Source organism: Ornithodoros turicata, chromosome 3 (genome assembly GCF_037126465.1).
Source record: "Ornithodoros turicata isolate Travis chromosome 3, ASM3712646v1, whole genome shotgun sequence".
Classification (NCBI taxonomy): domain Eukaryota; kingdom Metazoa; phylum Arthropoda; class Arachnida; order Ixodida; family Argasidae; genus Ornithodoros; species Ornithodoros turicata.
In genome coordinates, this window is record NC_088203.1 from 99,020,552 (window position 1) to 99,042,795 (window position 22,244).

General features: G+C 43.4%; 3 protein-coding genes and 1 non-coding gene across 4 annotated transcripts; 2 read left to right on the plus strand and 2 right to left on the minus strand.

Annotated features, from left to right (window-relative positions):
- The first annotated feature begins 3,518 nt into the window (after positions 1–3,518).
- Positions 3,519–20,199, plus strand: LOC135388962 (uncharacterized). Its single transcript, XM_064618853.1, has 10 exons — positions 3,519–3,600; positions 4,201–4,412; positions 4,525–4,575; positions 4,643–4,792; positions 4,851–4,866; positions 4,931–5,032; positions 5,087–5,168; positions 5,245–5,372; positions 5,437–5,563; positions 19,962–20,199. The coding sequence occupies exons 2-9, from the start codon at positions 4,272–4,274 to the stop codon at positions 5,526–5,528; spliced, it is 762 nt and encodes a 253-aa protein (XP_064474923.1). The 5' UTR covers positions 3,519–3,600; positions 4,201–4,271; the 3' UTR covers positions 5,529–5,563; positions 19,962–20,199.
- LOC135388960 (COP9 signalosome complex subunit 2) lies at positions 5,734–16,082 on the minus strand. The gene is made up of 13 exons (XM_064618851.1): positions 15,936–16,082; positions 15,126–15,239; positions 14,843–14,923; positions 13,302–13,427; positions 12,358–12,525; positions 11,456–11,560; positions 11,318–11,387; positions 8,427–8,526; positions 8,003–8,134; positions 7,804–7,901; positions 7,632–7,714; positions 6,836–6,894; positions 5,734–6,742 (listed from the first exon to the last, which is right to left on the minus strand). Exons 1-13 carry the CDS (start codon positions 15,987–15,989, stop codon positions 6,595–6,597), a joined length of 1,338 nt encoding a protein of 445 aa, XP_064474921.1. The 5' UTR covers positions 15,990–16,082; the 3' UTR covers positions 5,734–6,594.
- On the plus strand, positions 16,415–16,555 carry LOC135390230 (U4 spliceosomal RNA). Its single transcript, XR_010421792.1, has one exon. It is a non-coding gene; the product is annotated as a U4 spliceosomal RNA (small nuclear RNA).
- Positions 20,083–21,789, minus strand: LOC135388961 (E3 ubiquitin-protein ligase rnf8-A-like). The gene has a single exon (XM_064618852.1). The coding sequence runs from the start codon at positions 21,657–21,659 to the stop codon at positions 20,787–20,789; it is 873 nt and encodes a 290-aa protein (XP_064474922.1). The 5' UTR covers positions 21,660–21,789; the 3' UTR covers positions 20,083–20,786.
- Positions 21,790–22,244: the final 455 nt, after the last annotated feature.

Here is a 22,244-nt window from a genome sequence, read left to right on the forward strand (position 1 = left end):
CCGATACTCTTACAGTAACATTACTAAGAAAATTAGTATCGAAAAGAAAGTAAAAAGGAGGAGGAAAGTTGTTGTACGGAGAGGGCGAAGGTTCGATCGATGCACAGAAACATAAGCGTTCTTCGGAGAGTTCTTCATGATGCGGGAACCTTTCTCTGAACCTTTCCTATCTTCAAGAACAAAGGATCTCCTTGCGTCCTGCTTCTGAAGAACCTTTTAAAGGCGAAAAATATGGACAAGCTGAAAAACAGAAAAAAAAAATTTTTCGAACGGTTACTTTTCTGTGCTCCAGCGGAAAGCACTTTACCGATGGACCGCATGCGCTCAAGAAGGGAAAGACAACAAGTCAGTCGGATTCAACCAACTCAGGGAAAAGAGGTGCCAGAAATCGAACCTGGGTCTTCTGAGTCTTCCCTAATTGTGGTCTGCCTCGGCCAATTCTCGTTATTTAAGCCAGTGAGGTTTCTTCAAGGAACTTGAAGAAACCTCACTGCACCGCTTGGTGCTGCCAGCTTGGTGCTGCGGTGACGAAGGACACAAAACTTTCGACGATAGCAAACGGTCGGACGACGACACGAGTCTAAGTCGCTTCGAAGACTTGCCTGTGTACTTGGAACACAAAAGGAGTATCTGTTCTGCACGGTGTCACGTGCGCTGCAATTAGGGGAAGCATACTTACAGAGGTTTTGGAAGAGTGGAGCGCTGAACGGGACATTCGGCCGTATAGCCTCTTGCAGGAGAGATGCAACTTGCTGAAGGAGGGACAAAGGTACTTGGAAACGTAACTCAGGGTCAACCTTTTTCAACATCCAAGTTCGTGCATCTCCAGTCAGCCAAGAGGCGTTGCGTATTTGCTGCCTGAGTTCGGTGATCATTCGTTTTTAGCGTAGTATATGCACACAATTTCTTTGTTTGTCTAGTGTGGCTTACGACAGGTCAGTCTAAGAAAATCTGGCTTGCTACTCTTGGACGTGACAACGTTGAAGAGTTCAGCACGCGGTCTGTGAAGCCCCATTCTTAGCTATGTACTGGTGACATGGTCAGGAACTTGCCATGATGGTCAGGAATACTTGGCCTACTTGTCGGAGCCCAGTTTCCAGTAGCCTGGTTGTCATGCCCTTTTGCGACTGCAGCCTATACGAATACATGTGCACCACATCTTGCACCACCGATGTAGGAAATCCCGTAAGAAACATAGATGCAAAGGCTTACTCAAGGCCTTCTAGAGTCACGTGGAGTTTAGCTGAAGTTAATATACTCTTAGTCCGCTATCGGCTTGTTGTTAGAAGGATCCAATGAATTACTAGTAAAATCATACTTGCACTTACTGACATCAGGACTCAGCTTCGATGGCTTCAACACAAGGGTTCTGAAATGTAGTATATTCTGCGATCACTTTCAACGCGCATTTATTTTACAGTCTCTCGAAGAAGGTATTGTACAGCTGGACTGGAAAAATTGGCAGTTGCGCTCCACAAGCCTGGTGACTGTCGTTTGCCCCACGAATTATCGTTCGAGATCACTATCGAATATTCCCTGTAAAATACTCAGCTTATCATTTACTCACACCTCGATTTCCATTCACACTCTTCTCCAGATCAGCGCGAATTTAGGATGACAAAACAATAAACAAATCAAGTAATCCGGGCTTACCGCATATTTCTTGATCTTACAAGAGCTTTTGCTTCATGAACAACGTATAGCCTTCGTATCGATAACAACATTGTAGCTCGGATTTGTTCATGTCTATGTAACCATTCTCAAAACGACTTCGCGAATGATATAGTGTACCTGATCCACTGTCACTGTCACAGTCTGAAGTTTTCCCTGGATTTTCCGGCACACTTTACAGAAGAATATGTCGGCGCAGTTCCCCTTGAAGTCGGCCCAGGACGCATATTGTCCACGGGCGTGCCGAGTCTATAGGGGACTAGAAGCGGGAACTACTCCCCGTGTTACTCTTTTTTCTTAGAGTGCGCAGTTGCTTCGCGGCGCTAACACAGGATAAAAATAAATAACACACCCGTGCGACTTTTCTGCTGCACTTGTAATGCCATCTAAAGCCCGTCATTTCGCGATGTCCCCAGCCTCTTTACGTTCAGCATTTACCGTTTTACGCGTCATACATACGCTATTTACGTTGAGTCCCGAATATAACTCGTGACAGTTTCCCGTACCTTAGCAGGAAATGCGTATACACCATTAACAGCATTTCGACAGAATGTATTCCTGACTATAAGTATCTTGAAGACTTCATTGTTATAGTAACCTTTCATGGAGCACTCGTGTTAAACATATTACGAACAACGCTCACTTTATGTAACGTGCGTCAAAATTCCTCGCTAGTTCCAGTTCATGCCAATACTGCAAGCGCTTGTGTTCAGTGGCGTAACCAGATGGAGGGTTTGGGGTGGTTCAGCCCCCCTTCCGAAACCGCGTACCTTTGGTAGTGCATTTGGGAGAGGGAAATGAGAGTGAAATCGTCCTCCCCCGAATCCTAAATCCTCCTCCCGAAATATTTCTCTGGCTATGCTATGCTACACTGCTTGTGTCAGAATGTGCAGCCTCAGTATGGGGTTCTGATCGGGGCATAGTACTCGTTCAGCTAATCATGGTTCCTACTGAATTTTGGAACAAAAGTTCAAGGGTCCTTCCAAGGACCTTTCAAGGCTCGGTCGTCGTTTTGCCTGGGACGTAAAACGTAGTTCATGACAAGGGCTTCAACATTTCACTAAAATGCAAGACACAGTTACCACACGAGCAAATGCATGGGGACTGCGCAGTACTGATCCGTTCACAAATGTGATTGATGGCTCCTGAGCATTAAAGACCCTATAGGACAGAAAAGAAGGTTGACGAATACAACGCAGGGCGCCGTTCATTTCATGCAGCGGTTTCAGTTGCTGATTCCTATTGCAATGAGTGTGTAGAGGAGGTGGTGTTCCTCTACATGAGTCCTGACCTGCGATGATGGAATGTCCCAGCGGGCAGATGTGCGTGGCTTCACGCTAGGACGGTGCCAGTAGAACTGGCTGCCAGGCGCAGTAGCGCGCGGCAGCAGAGGCGCATCGTCGTCGGTCCGCGTCTGAGGGGGGTAGTGATGTGGCGGCCCGTGGACGACGACGACGACGACACGCCTCTGCTGCCGCGCGTTACTGCGCCTGGCAGCCAGTTCTACCGACACCGTCCTAGCGTGAGGCCACGACCATCTGCCCCCTGGGACATTCCATCACTGCCGGTCAGGACTCATGTAGAGGAACACCACCTCCTCTACAAGTGCTAACACCAACACCTGTGGTTTTGAAGTTGACTCTCGAAAAGCGGAATTTGTACTCGCAGCTCCACGAGAACAAGACAAAGATGCAAAATCAAGGGTTCTCGCAATGAGTGTTATAAAATTCCAGGGTTTTCCAGACCTCTAAAATGGCATTTTCAAATTCCAGGGTGTTCAAGGGTTTCAAGGACCAGTGGGAACCATGGCTAATTGAATCACGGCATTGCGAGACAGCCTGTTTCATCCTCGGAATTCAGGACCAGACAGCCAGCGTATTTACTGTGAAAAATATTCTTCGCCTAGCCGATCTTGCACTCCGCCACAAGGTATTTTGTCTTTGCTTATTTCATGTTTTTTTTTATCATAATGACTTATTCAAACAATCGTTAATCATCCTGCCTTCACATATATCTTCTAGCCCCCGTATTCAACAAAAAGTAGGAGATCCTCCGAGTTGAATTTATGAGTCGCTCCTGCCTGTGTACGGCGTGCAGCCGCCTTTTCGGAGACTTGTCTCAACCATTGGGTTTAATCAGGGAGTTCGTCTGTGTGACCTTTTTCATATGTATGCTACACCAGCACGAGTTGTCCTGTGTGTATCATTGTGTATTTCTGCTATTGTGCTGTTATGTAGCTCCCATAGCACATGTATTAATGGCAAGGGACATCCATCTATAGCTCGCAAACTCGTTATTGGTACTCTCCGTAATAAATCATCTCTTCAGGTCTCGAGTCTCCCAACTTTGTTCCTTTCCATTAGTTAGTTCTACTTTCCCTAAATACGGCCAGTGAAAATGGAGTACCGTATAGTACAGTACAGAACACGTGATACTGGTGTCTTGACGAATAACCTAACGGCATGACACGGCTGCGCATCCTAAACCCGATGTTTCATTTGCATTTATAACTTTCGAAGTTTCTCGCAGGTTTTCTCACTGGAAACGCACGCGACTCGCTGGCGTGGACGCTAGCAAGTTGTGGTGTTACTAAGGCTGCGATGCGAGCGTCTATATCGCGCATCGCTCCCACCAGCGACTTGGCTATATGTGCTGCACACGAGGAACGTGCAATCTCCTGTGAAAATTTTCCATCTACATCCATAGAGTGCTCGATGATGGAGATGGACACGCCTGAGAGGGTACGCAAAAAGCATCGCATTGTTTCATCGCAGACGCGCCTCGGATCGGCAGCGTCATCAATCCCCATCTCCAAGCAGACGATTTTTGCGGGCGTATTTCATTCCCTTGCAGATCTTGTGCTTTCGACATTTCCCGGAAATGGACACAATGTCCCCCAAATTCGTAAATATATTATTTCATGATTCGTCCTGCCGCACGTTTATCAAATACATATGTTTGTGCAACGCAGATCCTTCGTGTACACTTTCAGTTCAAGCGAGACGCGTCTCACGACCCTGAACGAATAGCAGCATTGGGGAAATTTCAACAAGCGGAAAGCCTTCGCCGTGCGTTGTACGAAGAAATAACGCGAAAATTGAAATACCTGCGAGGCAGAAAGGTAATTTTCGAGTTAAGTGATTATTTAGTTAAGCGTTAACCGACTGCTCTCACTGCAGGAACAGCTGCGAACAGGTGAGAACTTTTGTATGCAGGACACCAGTAAACGCTTGAATGAAAAATTGGTTTCCATCAACAGAGTCCCTCCACTTGAAGGTACCACCGCCAAACGGTCGGGTTGCAGGAAGTTTTGAGCAAGTTATACTTGAACTGGAGGGTACCATGACTGCAATGGAAGAAGGTAAACGTACATGTACAATGGAAGCCATAAACTTAACTGCATTCATTGAAACAGAACTCGAAAAAAGAATCGAAGAGGTCTGTAAGCTGGAACAGGATCTGAGGGAGGCCAACAGATCATGCACCAGCTACAGAAAGTAATCTTGCACACTTTGACATGTGACAAATTAGTCACTCACCTATGTGTTTGTATCAACCATTTCTTCCTCTCAGCTGCGTAAAGAGAGCTCAAGACGAACTGAATAAAAAGATTGAAGAGAACCTCAGAGCTATAATACCAGAAGATCACGCACCAGAAGTGATGGAATTGAAAGAACAAGTTGAAGCCATCTTGGAACAAAGTAAGCTCGAAATTATTAACAACTTCAGCCTCAATTTTTTGCACTATTGTTTCAAACACGTTAGAGAAGGCAGCCGAACTGGAAGAAGACAAACTTGAAGCAGAAATACAGGGTACCAACTCATTCATGGATACCACTGAGCCTCCCAGAGATTAATTCATGTTCCCCCAACAACAACAACAACAATGCTGGTGAGCCCAATGTGTGATGTGTATCCTTAAGACAAATCAAGAGCAATTCCCCTCTCTGCAAACCATACAGGTCTCACCTGTTTGAGATCCAAGTTTGTTTCCAATTGCAGGAATGTGCTGCAGTATTTTCTTTACATATAAAAAAACTTTTACAAAAATTAGAGCTGGTCTACTATATTACAAAATATTTATTTGTCATGCACTTCAGCAAAGAAGCGTCATGAATGCCACTTCTTTGAGTTGGAAAAACCTGCATACGTCAGACGTTTGCCTTTCCAGAGATGCATTTCGACGGTTTATGACTCCTACTGACCTGAAAGGTCAAATAAGCACAAAGAAATGCAACACAGAACCAACATGTCCTATCCAAGAGCTCAAAATCTCATGTCCTTTCAAAATGTTAAAAAAATTACGTTAAAGTGCACCGATACCCATCTTGGCACGCTTTCACAAATAGATCTCGCTTGAATTAACTAAAATATGAACATTTCTGGAACCAGCTGAACCCAGTTAAGTACACCTGATGTGCCAGTAACATTTCAAGCGCAATATTCCTTATTGACATTAAGAACATCAATTTGACAGGTCTCAAATTTAGTCTTATCCCCCCACCCCCATCCCTTTGCCCTCCACTACACCTCGTGTATATTTCTTTGCTGTTATCACAAGAGAAAACGAAATTTTCACCCATTATTTTGCATGCTTCTCGTGTTAAACTCCTCACTCTTTTTAAGCAAGTACAAGACACACAAAAATAAACCGCCTTTTTTACAACATTGGCAATCTTGATCAAACAGAACCACTTTGAACATCACTTCTTGCTCCTTAGGACTGACGTTGCACATGCTTGCTTCTCTCAAAATCGCCGTGACAATCACAGTTTGATGCACCCTGGGTCATTCACACGTTTTTCTTTGAAGCTCTAAGACTGTCTTTTCTTTTTTAAATAACGCATTGTTGGCAGCAGGGTTATGTACAAGGCAGGGGAGTAACAAAAATGTAAACAGGGGCGTGAACAGCGGAGGGGTGTGCTACGCCACTATCTTGTTAACCACAGTTTGGTGCAAGGTTGCTAGCTGCGCCGTCCACTTGTCAAGGGCGTTGTACCTCGCGGCCCCTTGACCTCGGCTGTTGAGTTCGAGAACTTGGTTTACCTGGTCGATGCGGCCTTGAATTGTGCTGTTGAGAGGGGAAGAAGAGTTTGAAAACAAGGAACTCCGCGGGGAGCTTTCAGTTCGAACAAAAGGGGGGGGGGGGTTTCGAATGCCTTACCTGTCGAGAATGCAGGACACTAAGAGGTTTTCTACTTCGCTGGAGTCTATGTTTAGTTCCTGAGAGGCAGAAAACATGGCTTTGTAAAAAGAAGTGCTCGAAATTAATGACTCAATGGCGAGGAAGTTGGAAGGGGTGGGAGAGATCCAGGAATAAGTCTTTGCTAAGGAGCAAGTTCAAGAGCAAAGTCTAACGTAGTTTTCAAGGGCCTTGCTGGGTGCACGTGGGTTAGCCTTTGAAGATAATGTGAGGATGATGATCTCACATTTATCGACCAGTAGGAGAAATATATAAATACAGACCCCAACCTGTAAAACTGTCTGACACTTTTTCGTTCTGCTTCATAAGGTGTATGTTTGTGTTGCTCTTAAAACAAGAACTCTGCCCTCAGAGCTTAGGACTCTGGTCCTCACTGTGATGTGACTCATTATCTCATTCCCCACATCACCACCAACAAAGGGGTAGGGTATCACCTCTGGTGATGCAAACTCCCCAATGATCATCATCATCACCATTAAATAAAGAAGTTCTTGAAAAACAAAAACGTGTAAGTAACAGCATTCCGGGCTCCCATTTATATTGACCCCACACAGAAAAATGTATCGCGGAAAATGTTGAAGCAGGCAGTCAGCATAGCATCATAGTTGATGTCCGCTTCAACACAGTTTTTTCTCTTGTCGGTACTGAGGCACTTTGGGGAAAATCTCAAAGTGTATCCTTAACTGCATTAATGGTACACCTTAAGATGGTTAGCATTAATGCAAAAACTCCTGCATGATGGATGATCAAAACTTACTTTGGAGATAAAAGGTATGTGAATCCTTGTGTAAGGAGTGATAAGCTTTATCAGAACTTGCGTCCTGATGTTCCTGAGCAAATCTAAGTATAAAAAGAGCATGTTAAATAAAGTTTGCAAAGGAGACAAAAATACGGAAAATGTCATCAACATGCAGCCATTCCAAACAAACCTTCTATGTGCTCCCGGATGAATTGATCGTCCATTATGTTTTTTCTGTTGGTTTTAAGGATGGCTTCAAACTCCGCAATGTCATTGTTCTGGTACGCGCTGAAAAATCAAGTCGTTGAATTACATATTTTCATTGGAGATAAGAGGTTTGCAAAGCAGAAATCTGATATCAGCCGCAACAGGTTGAACTCCACACACACCTTACTAAGTTAGTCATGGCCAAAATTTCGGGGTCATTCTTGTATGGCTTTGCTTCTTGGGAATCAAACGGGTTAATTCCTGACTTCATGAGCATGTTGGCAAGGACCAGGTACTTCAGGCACGTTGTTCTCCTTTTTTTTTAATTTAAAGAATATATTATTATTATATATATTATATACCGGGTGTTTCAGTTAAATCTCCGGGCTAAATAATTCGCGAACGGGTGCACCAATCGACGAACTTTCTTTTTTACAAGTATCTGTCCGATACCACCTACAAGCTGCGCACTGTGTGAATGAGTGGGAGGCGCTCACATTATTTAAACAAAAATTCAAATGAATTTCGTAAAACGGGGATTTAAGTGAAACTCCCGGTATATATTATTTAAAGAATACAGAAAGAAAAAAATTGAGTGGAAAGTACCTTGGACTTCCAGACTCGTCGTAATTTTTGAAGGCTTCAAAGAAGTCTGTGTGTGCTTTTTCGTATTCGCCTTCCCTTAAATGCATCTTTCCTCCACATTCTGCGACAGAGTTCATACGTAACAATACTCAGTTTATTATCCCTGTCAGATGCTCATGCTGATGACCTTAAAGGGACTATGAAATTTCCCGAACCCCCATACTTTTTTTCGATGGAAACTGTTCTTCCCGCAGAGAAACTAATATGCCACAAATTTTTCCGGACGAAATCGCTCCACTCTTCGAGGAGCGCGCGCTGGAAATGTCTCTTCCGCGTTCCTCCTCTCTCGCGCATATTTCCCTGCCGATGGTGTAACTGTACGGACTGCACTTCGGTTCCCCGTTACGTCACCGGTGTTGCACAATGGCAAGTAATGCCGCGAGCTCGCGCTGTGGCTGCCGCCACTGACGAAATCTGCCGATCCCTCGAAAGCTGCTGTCATGGAGATTTCCACTCCCGATGAACGCATACGCGGGATCCTACGGCGCATGCTCCTGGCGGGATTCCTCGGCTCGGCAACACGTCACGATGACGTGTTGCTGAGCCGGCGGTGGTCGCGTCAAGTTACCCGTTGTGTCTCCACTCGGCAGCTCCCCACGGCGCGGCGCCAGCTGTCCTCCCTTCGCCGCTCCGTTTAAATTCGCTCCCGAGAAGTCCGCTCGCGCGACGAAAGTAAAATTTCGGTTCTAGACTCAGAAAAATGTCTTCTTTCGAATGAAACGAAGAAAAAAAATCGTTTCATAGTCCCTTTAAGTGAAGCAGCATTATGAAAAAACTCCACATGGCCACAATGTCTATACATAGTATATAGCTGCAGGGGCAAGAACACGGGGTTACCTACGACAAGGCACAGTATTTCTTCCATTCCACAAAAAGTACCGCAGGAACTGCAGATGCAGACACTTTAGCCATATACGGAGTGCTTAAAAATTGTGAAAAACTTTCTGCTCCCAGATTTGTTTCAGATATGAAAAATTAAAAGCACCTCCTTTACATTGTCAAATTAACTTACAGTGCCATTTTTCCTGAGCTGTCAGGGGATTGGTTATATACTTCGAAATTAATTCTAGAAGGCATATTTACCAGAAGAGTAACAACAGAACTGCATCATACGTCTCAAAATTTTAAAAGTGGAGCAAAATAAATTACCGTAACAAAGCGTCTACTGCTGCAGAACAGTGCAAATTCGCGTACAGTGGAAACCCCGTATAACGATATCGGCAGTCGTCACAAATTTAATCGTTATGTGACCAACATCAGCACCCACGGCAGGGCCGACCTAGGTCAGCGCCATCCTACGGAAGCTGTACGCTGCACGTTACTCAGTGAACAACACTAATGCGGGACGCTATGAAAGAATGTGGAAATACAAATGTTTTATCGAAAAATAGCTCATTAGCTTTGATTGCTTTTGGCTGCCATTGTAGATACACGTAACGTAACGTTCAACTGTGTCAAGGTGGGCGACGTACTCAGCACGCGGTCCGTGCTCCACGATAAAATTCTTGACAACGTCAACAGCACGATCTACTAGATTACAGCGACCATATGTCGTAACCGGCAACCCCCTATGAGGAGCTCGTCCGCACGATCCACCAGGGGCGCTACTCATCGGCCCGCAAGATCTACATCGTGACTGGACAATGGAAATTTGAATTCTGAACACGCAGAAGCAGACGTACGACTACCGTAGCAGACGCCAGTAACAGCTCCTATTAAAACACGTAGAATGATGATGATAATAAACTTTTGAATCAAACATCTTCCGCGGGACATCCACCGCTTGTACAAAAATACTAAGGTAAGCCAAAGTGCAAAGTATTGTAGAAGCTGAGGAAGTAATATCCGGGCCGATGAGTGGCGCCACCGCTAGCTTCCAAACGCGGCGCTGGGAAGGGGTGCCTATGACATGATCGTTGTAATCTAGTAGGTCGTGGCTGGAACACAAAGTTATCGCTTTCGCCACTGAATGCAGCAACAATTTAGCAGTGGCAAGGCGGTTGCAAGTATCCGAAGCAAATGTTAGAAGATGGCTGAAGCAACAGGGAGAGACGAAGAATTGCGCCAGTATAGTAGATTCTGGACACTTGGTGAGGTGTGCCTGGTCACGTTGTCGTGCACACTTTTCTTTTTTTCTAAATTTGGGGGGTAAAAATCGGGTAAATAAACATGCGCACTAAATTCATGTAAATTCGGGTGAAAAAACTTCCAGTATGCTAAATTCGGGGTGAAATCAGGCTCAGTTACTCAACTAACTGTAGTGGTTTGGCACAAATGGTGATGTAACTTAATTTTTCTGCCAAACAAGCAAATTAATGCGTTCCTACAGACATCCCAGTGAGGGCAATTTGCCGGGTAAAAATCGGGTTTCACCCTAAAGTGACAACCTTCAATTCGGGGTGCAAATTCGGGGGAGAATCGGGTAAAACCCTAAAACTTCAGGCTCTACCCATTCTCTGTTTACCTTTTTTCCAAATGCGTATCCCCTGAACGCTGGGGTCGTCTTAGATTCGAGAAAATACGGTGCTCGGATTGGCAAACCTTATCGGTACGCGTGGGTCCATTCTCCATAAAGACAACGTAGTATATTTTGACAGTAAAAGTAAAAACAATCGTTCTACGAGGTATCATTGTGCGAGGGTTTTTCTGAACACACAGTGGGTAGCAAGCGCAAGGGCCCTTGGACATGTAACAACAGCAGTTTTTTTTTTAAAATAATAGTATTCACGATTTATCTGCGAAGCGCTGCAGCAAGTAGCAATACATATTTGTGAAAATTCATCACATTGTATGTTCTCCAACGTAAATGTTAGCTTGTAATGCCAAACGTATATTAATAACGTATACTTCACCTCTAATGACGCCCATGATCAGAGGATGGGGAATTGCAGACTTTATGTGCAGCGACTGCTCGTAGAGTTTCTACACAAGAAGAAAAAAGGCGTGCGTCACATTCCTACGTGCGCTAAAATGAGTGCCGGGATAGCTACCTTCAATTTTTTGTTGTTCTTCTGTGCTGTGTACATCTGTATTTCTAAGGCATAGATCTCGAGGAGCTGCGTTCCTTTTTTGAGATCGTCCGCACCGTCGTCTGTCTGTGGAAATCAGTTTAGAACTGTGTTAGTCCCAAGCAGTGATGGCCAGTAGTTAACTACATGTAGTTAAACTACCTGATTGTAGTTAAAAAGTAGTTATAAACTACTTGCAGAAATGTAGTGTGCAACTACTAGTTAAACTACTATTTTAAGTAGTTAACTACAGTAGTTAGGTTACTGAAGGCGCCAACTACTTCCGATTTTGCCGCAAGCTTTACGGCACGATTGTACTTCAGACTTTTACCTTGAGCTACTTGTTTGATGAGAACGGAGGTGTAGTACAATTTTGCTGTGCGTGTGTACTAAATCTTCACTTTTATCGCTGCTTGTGATTCATATTTAGGTGTCTAAGAACGCTATAGAATGGGATTGGTGTTGATGTACAACGTTAAGTAGTTATAGATGTAGCTAAACTACATTGCAATAGTTAAAGTAGTTTTAACTACCTCCCCTGAAAAGTAGTTGAACTACTAGTTAAACTACTCCATCGCAAAGTAGTTAGTAGTTATAGTTAAACTACTGTAGAAGTAGTTAGTGGCCATCACTGGTCCATGATTTTTCCGTACATGAAAGCCTAAAAGTTATAGCTACTGGCCTTGTATGCAGCTCTCAACTTTATGACAGTGCATGCTCAAAGAGCAGAAGCAGTAAACTGCGGAATGTCACGATACAACCAATGTCTGCAACAGCGGTTAGCCTCAAAATATAAGGAGTCACAAACACAGAAGTCCGCCGGGGCTAACACTGAACTGATATCCTTCCCATGGAATCCTAAAACTTGATTCTGAAAAACCTACCTGGCAAGATTGATGCAGCTGTTTAAGGATCTTGGCCAGCTTGTTGTATTCCCCTCGATCGAAGTACAATTTTCCAAGCTTTGTGTTTGTTTTGAACCACAACCTATCATTCTTTGCATCTTTTAAAGCGTCTAGGGTAGTCTCATAGAACTCTTGAAGAAGCTCCATCTGTTGTAAACGCAATTGAAAAGGCACATATGTTATAGAGGGCGCGGGTTATGAATAAAGGCTCACTCATCAAACAAAACCCAATCATTGATAGGAATGCAAGAAGCCTGCGGACAAATGCCATGCTGTACATGATACATTATGTATACATGATTATTATTAGGGCCTGACTTTTTAGGGTTAAACCTGTATCCGTCCGATATTTACCACCCCGAACGAAATCTGTAAAATTCGGGTTGAACCCGAATCTACCCGAAAACATCCGGGTCGTGTGGCACACTCATAAGCGTGCATTAAAATAAAGTTTGATAACATTGCTAAACATTAGTTCCATGTTAAGACAAAGTTTTATTTTTAAAAAAATCACCCGAATTCCTGACGACAGAATATGCCGTAACGGGATTTAACCTGAATACACCCGAATTTTCAAATGAAAAATACCACCCAATATTTACCCCCCGAATTTGGCCAAAAAGAAAACCCGAAAAAGTCAGGCGCTAATTATTATGCGAGTTGGTGAACGCTGAATTGGATAAAATCACGAAATTAAAAGATATTTCCGCACAGTCTAGGTTAAGCCTATGTTCGAAGGGCCACAAGGTAAGGTAATCATGAGCTGAAAAGTTAACTGAGGAACGTTTCGTGGTATGTCTCCAGGATTTTTTTGTGGCTCCTCCAGCTTGTATATGTATTTGCTGGTTAAACTGAGGTTTTGCATCAAACTTATTGAGGGTCACCCCCAATAATACTGCAACCCAAACATCAGGATATCTCACCTGTTTGGAGGTAGAAATGTAATCCAGGATAGAATTTATGGACTTTTCGGAGTAATTTCTCGTGACAGCACTCTTTATGTAGGTGAGCAGTTGCTTGTACCTCCCCATCATTTCTTCGTATTCAGTCTAGGGACAAGAGTGAACAAGGGAGAGAAAATGATTATGTTTCTTCAAGATGACCAACAGATTGTACAGTCCATAACCTTAAACCCTGAGACTGGGGGAGAACAAACGACAATGCAGACAAGGCCTCAAACACAGCTGAAAGGTTTACTCAACTACACAAACATATAGGGGGTTCAAGTGGGTGAGACAGATGGGTGAGGACGACGTAAGAACATCCCCAAAATCAACGGGAAGGTGAGGGAAGGCTTGCTGACACAGTTCCCAGAAGAGATAATGGACAGCATTTCCTTCATAAGCCTTTTTTTGTTAAGGTCGCTTTCACTGGACACAACAAAGGTGTCATGCCATCTGGGCACACAACCTCTACAAACTTCTAGGTGAATTACCAATTAAGAACAACAATCATTTTTTAGGCAACATTTACTTTGGCCGATATAACAGAAACCACATTCCAGAGGTGTCTGATAAGACGATATTAGAACGACAGCTTGCATACACTGTTGTGTGAATTTTACACGGAATTTCAACTTTTTCAAAGGGGTCAGCGAGTCTAATCGAAAGTCATTTCTAAATACAAGGTTCACATAAAATTTCTTGGCAACAAAAAGAAGGTTACGAGATATTTTATGAAAATAAGGAATTACGACAGGATGACCAGTAGCCCCCTTTTCTTTTGGGGATCAGGAAAAAAGCTTGCTCTCAAGCGACATCAGACCATGAAAAATCGTGCATTGGGAGTACCCCGCGTCCCTCAACCGAGGTAGTTGGTGGGACAGAGAAGAATGCAACTTGACAGTTTTTGAATGACCGCTAGTAGCAGGCAAGATAGGTTTAGGAACTAATTTGCCATAGTTCCAGCAGAGATAAGGGCTGAACAAAAGTCGCACGTCTAAAAATTGTAGCTCGCCATTCATGGAGTGTTCGACAGTAAATTCCAGTTCTGGAGTGGCAGACCTGGTAACACGTTCACAGTCATAAATGATAGGCTCTTCGTTTGACAACAACAAAAAATTATCGAAAAGTCTTCTTACAGGTCGAGAGGCGGTGGAAACGGTTGAAATAAATGACATGACAGCAGAATCAACAGTATGCAGAAAAATTTCTGACAAAAGCGGTGCAATGGCAGAACCAATACAGATGTCGGTCCTCTGAGTAAACAAATCTCAATCGATACTTATAGCAGCTGATTTAAGAGTAGCTTCTTGTGATGCCATGTAAGGTCAGCTGAGCGGAGGGAACCAAAAATAGAAGAAACCAAACAGTTCTGTTCGAGACCTTGTCTGTGGTGTCGTCTTTTTGTCCCCCAGTCCCGGGTTTTTAAGTTATGGATCTATACCACCAGCTCGCTTGCTACCTCTCTATCTTCTCGTGATAGATTGTACAGATTTTTTTTCCAATTTTTTTCTAGGACTCACCAGCTTGAAATTAATTTTTATCATCTGCTTAAGTGCCTTGAATCCCCACTCGCCCTTGTCACCATTTTCAAGATCCAGCACCTAGAAAACAAAAAGGATTTGACAAAATTATAAAAATGCCAAACGACAGAGGTAACTGAAACAGTATAGAAAGTGCTGCACGAGTTGTTCCAGTTTTTTTTTAGAATTACTGCCTGATGGAACTTAAGTAGATTTTCTTATATATTGTTTTTATAGCAACATGGAAAGCTATTGAAAAAAAAAAAAAAATCAAGCCGGTTACCTTTTGAAAACTGACAAGTGCCGTAGCAGGGTCATCTTGCTTGAGGGCCTTTGAGTTGTAGTATTGGTTTTCCAAGTCCACATCAGGCTCTGAGTTGCTATCTTCTGAGTACTCCTATGTGAACAGTTGTATAAATACCGATGAATTAAAAATGTAATATGCTTTGACAGATCACATTACACAGGGGTTTTCTGCTGTTTCCAGTAACAATTAACATGACTGTTAGACAGGTACCTAGCTAACAGAATAAGTATGTCAGGGTTACGTGGAAAACATGCTGTTATATTGTTTTGGCAGAAGTGACAGCAATCACAACAACACAAGGTAGACTGCCTCAAGTACTCGTTACTGACCTCTACAGCTACAGACCCAAAACAGAGAGCAAGTGCATATCAATTAGTGCATGAAATCTAACACAGCAGGATCATAATTTCTGCTCCACATGTGCGTGAAAACATTTAAAACGCACGTGTATTATCGATATAAACGAAGTACACGGGTAAGTTGATGTATCCTCAATTATTCTCATACTGTCCACCGATAACAATGAACTTGTATATCGCTAAATACAGGATCGTCAAAGGGCGTACTTTCACCGCAGTTGACTACCATATTATGGTACACTCCTTATAACAACACCGGACTAATAATAAGCCGGTGAATGGCTAGGCCTAACATCACTTGATTTGCAATTTTACGCGCGCTCTAGGAACGGTCTGATACAACATGCCAAACGCTAAAACGGTAAATTAAGCTCAGGTCTTTCGTGTCACGTCGACCACAGTACTATTCAGCGACGGCAAGACTCACCAAATCATAGTCCTCTTCATCATCACACATAAAATCGTCCTCCCCGTCCGACATTTTGGATACGACGCAAAATAGCGAACGACCGCCTGGCGGCAACGATCTTCTTTTAAGAATTGGACAAAATTATTTGCCTAAATTGAAGAATGCAGAAGTATTACGAGCAGCGGAGAGGTCTTACATGCACTGACTGCTTCATTAGTTACAGTGTTCTAAAGGTTTTTTTCCTCTTGTTTCGAATGTGACTTCCACCAAGGAGCATTGCTGTTGTAGCACTTAAATGGCTTACGTAAAACTAGGCATTGTAGGTACTGAACATTTTGATGCGCAAACAGGTTTTGTACCATGAAGCACTTCGACCATCAGGAGATCAGTGCATATTACCCAAAACTTAACAAGTCTCTAACTGTGTAAGATTATACTAACCGTGATAACAGTACATCGGACTGGCGGTGGGGTCGGATCGGGACCCTATTCTCGTCAGCTTTGCGCAGTGGCGGTGTCGTAGCCTGTGAAGGTCACCTGAGGCGCGACTATTGCTAGTTGAAAACTTTTCCCAATACCCCGCCGGGACGACGTGAAATACCGTCGGCCATGGCAATTTTTGGCAGCCTCTACGGAGGCCACTGAAAAATCAAAAAGCAGAATTTGAAAAATGTAAGAAGTCTGTATGAGTCTTGCTAGGCTTTGGTCGTATTGGTGAAAGTAATGTTTAATATTTGTTCTACGAAAAAATCGCACGCACGTACCAACTGGTGATTAAAAGTTAATATCCCTGATAGTAGCGAGCTTGCATTACCACATGGTTATTCTCCATTATGACCACCACCTTTCCCATGCCCATGGAGAATTGAGCCTCCATAGACTTCTACTCGAGAAACGTCATCATGACGTTAGGGGTAGGGTTTTATGATTTTTCAAATTCGGGGGATAAAAATCGGGTGCTATTTACATACGAGAAATCGGGCGCTACGATCTCTGTTTGATATATCATCGGGGAATTTTCGGGTGAAACGAAATGCATATGAAACAAGCGGCTGCTGTGACAATGAGACAAGAAACAATAATCTTTATATATTTGCTCGGAACTGGGATTGTGATGGGCCGCGGTATTCAAATACTTAATTGCCCGAGCTCCACAAAAGTTCGTCTTTGAGTCCTGCAGGAGAGGATTATAAACGGAGGACAAACAGGAGGGAGGAGGTTGTCATAAAATAGCTCTCTCTGCTGATATTATGATTCACGTTTTCGAAGGTTTACCTAGAACAACAAGTTGAAGGACCGCAACGATTTCGGGTAGATATCTAGTGTTACCCGAATTCTTGAAAATTTGTTCGGGGGGGAACTATCGTGAAAAATTGCCTATTCCAATCATGCAGACCTCACGACGTAAATCTACCTACAAACTAGGTGTTTCACGAAGGTCCCCCGGCTGAATAATTCCTAAACAGGTGGTGCCATCGAAGAACTTTTTTTTTTTGTAAACATTCTCCGCCATCAGCCAATAAACTGAGTAGTGAGCGCCTCATTTGCATATGATCACTAATTAAACAAACATCCGAACTTTCAAATATTACTTTGTACGCTTACGGAGCCTCTGGTGTATGAATCGGGTTTATTCCAAGAAAGAAAATGCGTCAACACTTAGTGATTTTTTTTAGTAATTAATCGGTTTTGGTTTACATATTACTTCAGTGGAGCCGTGCACCAATGTGCTCTTTGGATGAGCTACCTGGCTGACAATTTCATGTTCATCCGCCTAGTTCAAGCACAGGGTCAACGTTGCAGTTGCTATTGTCTATCTGCAAACAGCTCCTTTGGTGTACATATTTTTTATGGAAGATTGAATGCCAAGAAACTCAGAATCTTCCATAGGTTGTAAACATCCAGTCATCAATGGAGAATACTAAACAGTAAAAACAAGTACACATTAAACAAAGATAGAAAAAAGAAATACAAACTGATAAAAGACGGAAAATTATAAATAACCAAATCAGCACCAATATGCACTCAACCCTCGACTTACGAATTCCCTCGCATTGTGAATGTTGCTCTCCTGAACAAGACAGTTCTTGTTTTCGCTCTCAGTTCATGAACACTCGATTTCCAAACAATGAGCGCATGTATGTTTTGGAGACGAATCTTGAGGACCACACACTTTTTTACAGCAAATTATGAACAGGTTAAGTACATTGTCCAGTTGGCCATTAGAGTGGAGGTGAGAACAGGTCAGCAGAGGCCAACAAAGCATAAAGCGTGTGCCACTGTCAAAGGGCAAGAGAGGAAAAGGTGATCGACCTATTTACCTCGAAGTATATGATCCATCTTGCTTGGGCATGACGGGTTGCCGGAGAAGTGTATCACTTTAGAGCCAAACTTTGATACAAACACATGCATATCGAGCATGCAATGCACTACTTTGAAGACAGGGAGAACGAGTGAAGCATTATGTTACCACTGTCTCTCTTGAGTGAGATTGACACGGGTGAAATGAAAGTGCAGATCACTATTCCAAAGTATTTAAAAAAGTAAACGTGTCACATCCCATGTCATAACGTATTTCGTACCAGTATGAGGGTTTCGTGCTCTCCTGTTCATTACAAAGCTCAGTTTATGAACCCCACAATATCTGAACGATTTTCCAAGTAGCATAAAATGAAACAATAAATCAAGGATTGACTGTAGATGAACACTTGAGACAAAATCCCAGTCATGAACAAGTGCTTTAGTCAAGGGAGCAGCTATAGACATTAAAGGTAGCCACAGGAACATGCTGTCGCTAAACAAGTAAAGATGCCTAAGAAATATAAGAAACACAATGTGCTGTCCTTGCTGTCTGTGATCTCACTTGGTGGACACTGGCTGGAATCGTAGGAAATTCAAATCTGATCCCATATAACGTTACATGTTTCTTTTTTTGTCTGCTGGTTGTTGCAAAATTGATCAGCTTCTTCAGCTTTTTTCCTGTTATCGTGTGAGCCCTGCATTTAAGGCCTCAAAACTGAAATGTTAAAAATAACAAACAGAAGTATCCACTGTGACATTGTCTGCTGCACATGTGCAACATTTCACTGCGGTTTCATGCCATAGATGAACAACTATGAATCAAGTTTTTAGCAATTTGGATGACATGGTCTTTGACGGAACTCCCTGAGCAACAGAATACGTTCCTAGAAGGTTTTTTTTTTCTTTTTGTATGCAAGCCCCAAGGCTTTCAACGCTTATCTACACGGATATAAATGCTCTGACATTTTGGGGAGTCTGACAGCTGAACTGGATCTTCTGATCCCCTAACATGTGGGAGAACTATTCCTTCTACTTTTTGTTGTAACGATAACTTCCCACAAGACCACCTAGTACCTCATCCTCTAGGCCAGCTATAATGAAGTAGATAGGCAAACGAGGTGAGCTCCATCTAGGGACAAACACAACACGTGAAAAAAAAAAAAATATATATATATATAAATAAAATAAATACCTCCAAGAGCCTAAGGGTGAACGTCAACAAGTAATTCCTGAAAAAGTCAATGAGTGCCAGTGCCAACTCATGCATTCGTACATGAGAGTATGAATCTGTGCAATTCACAAAACGGTCAGGCCTATGTTCATCCAATACCCGAGTTATTTACTCATCTTGTCCATATTTCATCAAAACAGCTGGATTCTAATGTGAAGAATTAACACACATGAAGTTCTGGGCCCGTACGCGTAAAGGTTGTGTACGAGTCCGACTCATTCTTAATCGCTTTGGCAGAGTTTCCGGCACAGGAACTTAACCTTTATGCAATTGGGCTCTAATGCAATGTCCTAATGAAATATCCATGCCTTCTCAAAAATAAACTGGGTTAATAATCACCTGTCATAAGTGCAGAGACACACTAATATGCAGATGGTGATAGTACATTTCAAAATGCACTTGTCAGACACGTAGCCTTCTTGCTGGTTAATTGAACTGTCCATTGAACAGTTCCTTGGTTTTTTGTTTCAAGTGTGTTCTGATTAACAGCAATTGTTTCCTGTCCTTAACAGTTGTTCAAGATTCTCTTCCACCCAGCGACAGGTGAAGAATATCAGCCAGAGAAGATCAGGCTTGCTTGCATCACATGTAAAACACAACTCCATATTATTATTAACTGTAGCTCACTCAGAGTTCGAAGTCATGACTTTTATTATATGTTCACATAGTACATAAAAATGCTGAACACTAACGCTTTGTCAGTGGCGAATATGCTTGAATTCACCAAGTAATAAATCAAGAGGGGTCTCGGTAATATGAACGAGTGTTACTCAATATGTGTCGATTACAAGCACTCGGCTGGTCCCTATACATACGGCCCTTCGAGCAACACATTATTTTGATCCTGCAGGTTGAAAGCATTTTATACTGTGGAAAAATAGCAATCGGTGACACAAATGCACGGATACATTTACTCTTTATATTTTCCCTGATACACTTGTATGTTCTCGGGGATTCCGCGGGACTGTCGGAAATCCCCCCAAATAATTTCCCCTTGCACATCTCAAAGTCGCAAGAGGCGGCATAAATTAAATCCACATACTGTCGGCAACTCGCGGAGTAAATGCTGTGCACAAGGCAAATTTGATCTCATTCTTCAAAAGAAATACCTGTACACTGCAGAAAGCGAACGAAACTGAAAGCAGAGGTATACAGCTTGCAGTCAACAACATTGCAACTTATATAAATAATGTATGTAACCATTTCCCAAGTTTCCGATGTGAACACCTGCTTTATTAGCTCGCCATACGGACACTGAACAGGAAGGTAAAAAAAGCTGAACAGACGGAGCAGGTTCATCAGATGAAAATCAATAAAACATGTGCCAGCGCAGCCCTTTACAAGGCTTCCATTCGCTCTTGCAGTAACCTTTCTCTCGGCTGCTTTAGCGTGGGCGTACAGGACAGAAGACCCTCAATTACATTATCTGCTAAGAAATTCCTATTTTGCGTAAGAACCTTAGTCTGGCAAAAGGGACAAATATCTCTCTGCCTACGCCAGCTTTGGATACAGTAGTTGCAAAATGTGTGTCCGCACTGTAATATTACTGCTTCTACAAAGAGTTCATAGCAAATGAAACATGTTAGTTCATTCTCCAAGACATCTTTCACGATGGTGACAACATGGTCGCTCTGAGACAGCTTCAGTTTCTTGGGGCAGCTAACTTTTTTCGGGGACACTTCTCCGCTGGATACATTACTGTGTTCTTCTAGGCTGCCACACACTCTGACGGTTGCTTCGCACTCCGGGCTGCTGGAGCTTTGCTCCCCTGCTCCCGTGACCATGTTTTGTTCGAGCACCATGATCAGGAAGGCACGATTGGCAACAGTTCCTGCTCTGGTAGAACGACGGCCTTGTTGAGCAGCAGCTGTTTCGGGGTCATGAAGAGTGAAACGGAACACAAAGCGCGTTCTAAGCGGTGGTCCCAGTGACACCTTATCCCCGTGCTGGAGCAGGTGGGGTTTGTTGGGGTCCAGTTTTCTGTCGTTGATGTATACACCGTTCATGCTTCCGTCGTCGGCTACGTACCAGAACTCTCCGACGTGCCTGAACACGGCGTGCCGACGTGAGACCATTACGGAACGTATGTTTACGCTGCACTCGCTGCTGCGTCCTATCACTTCTTCCTCGTTCTGTAACACAATCGTAAACGGCAGACCCGTGTGGTCGTCGAACTGCTGTCGCTGAGCCAAGTCCTTGTGGCCTGCCATATTGGCAGAAATCGCAGGAATTCAACGCGGAAGACAACAGCCCGCCCAATCCTCAACAACAAACCGCCACACACGCGAGCGCCATTTTCTTCGACGCTGTTGCTAGACGAGGAAGTCGCGTCTCGCGAGATTTTGCGGATGCCTTCGAAGGCGTTCCAAACGTAGTTCGTCCACTTCGTTTTCTAGCATGAGCGCTCTATTTTGCGTGATAGGTACACTTTTCGCGTATTTGATGTAGGTTGGCCCACGCAATTGCTCGAATAAGTAAAGCGCATTAATACTCACTGTAATCACTGCAATAATTTGTAATCACTGCAATAATTCTACAGTGACACATCGTGGAATCGGCACCGGCGAGAGGGGGGGGGGGGGGGAGCGCAGCCGGGGATAGCGCCTTGGGCCCGGGTCCTTTCAGGGGCCCGCAGGAGCCGGAATCCGTCGTAATCATAAAAAGGAGAAATACTTGGATTATGTTATCGAGACTTGAGGAGTGGGGCCCGTCATTTCTCTCGCAGGCCCTGCATGGAACTATAGCGACATACGTTTCGATAAGAACATCTTCAAAGCAATTTATCAACCGCTATT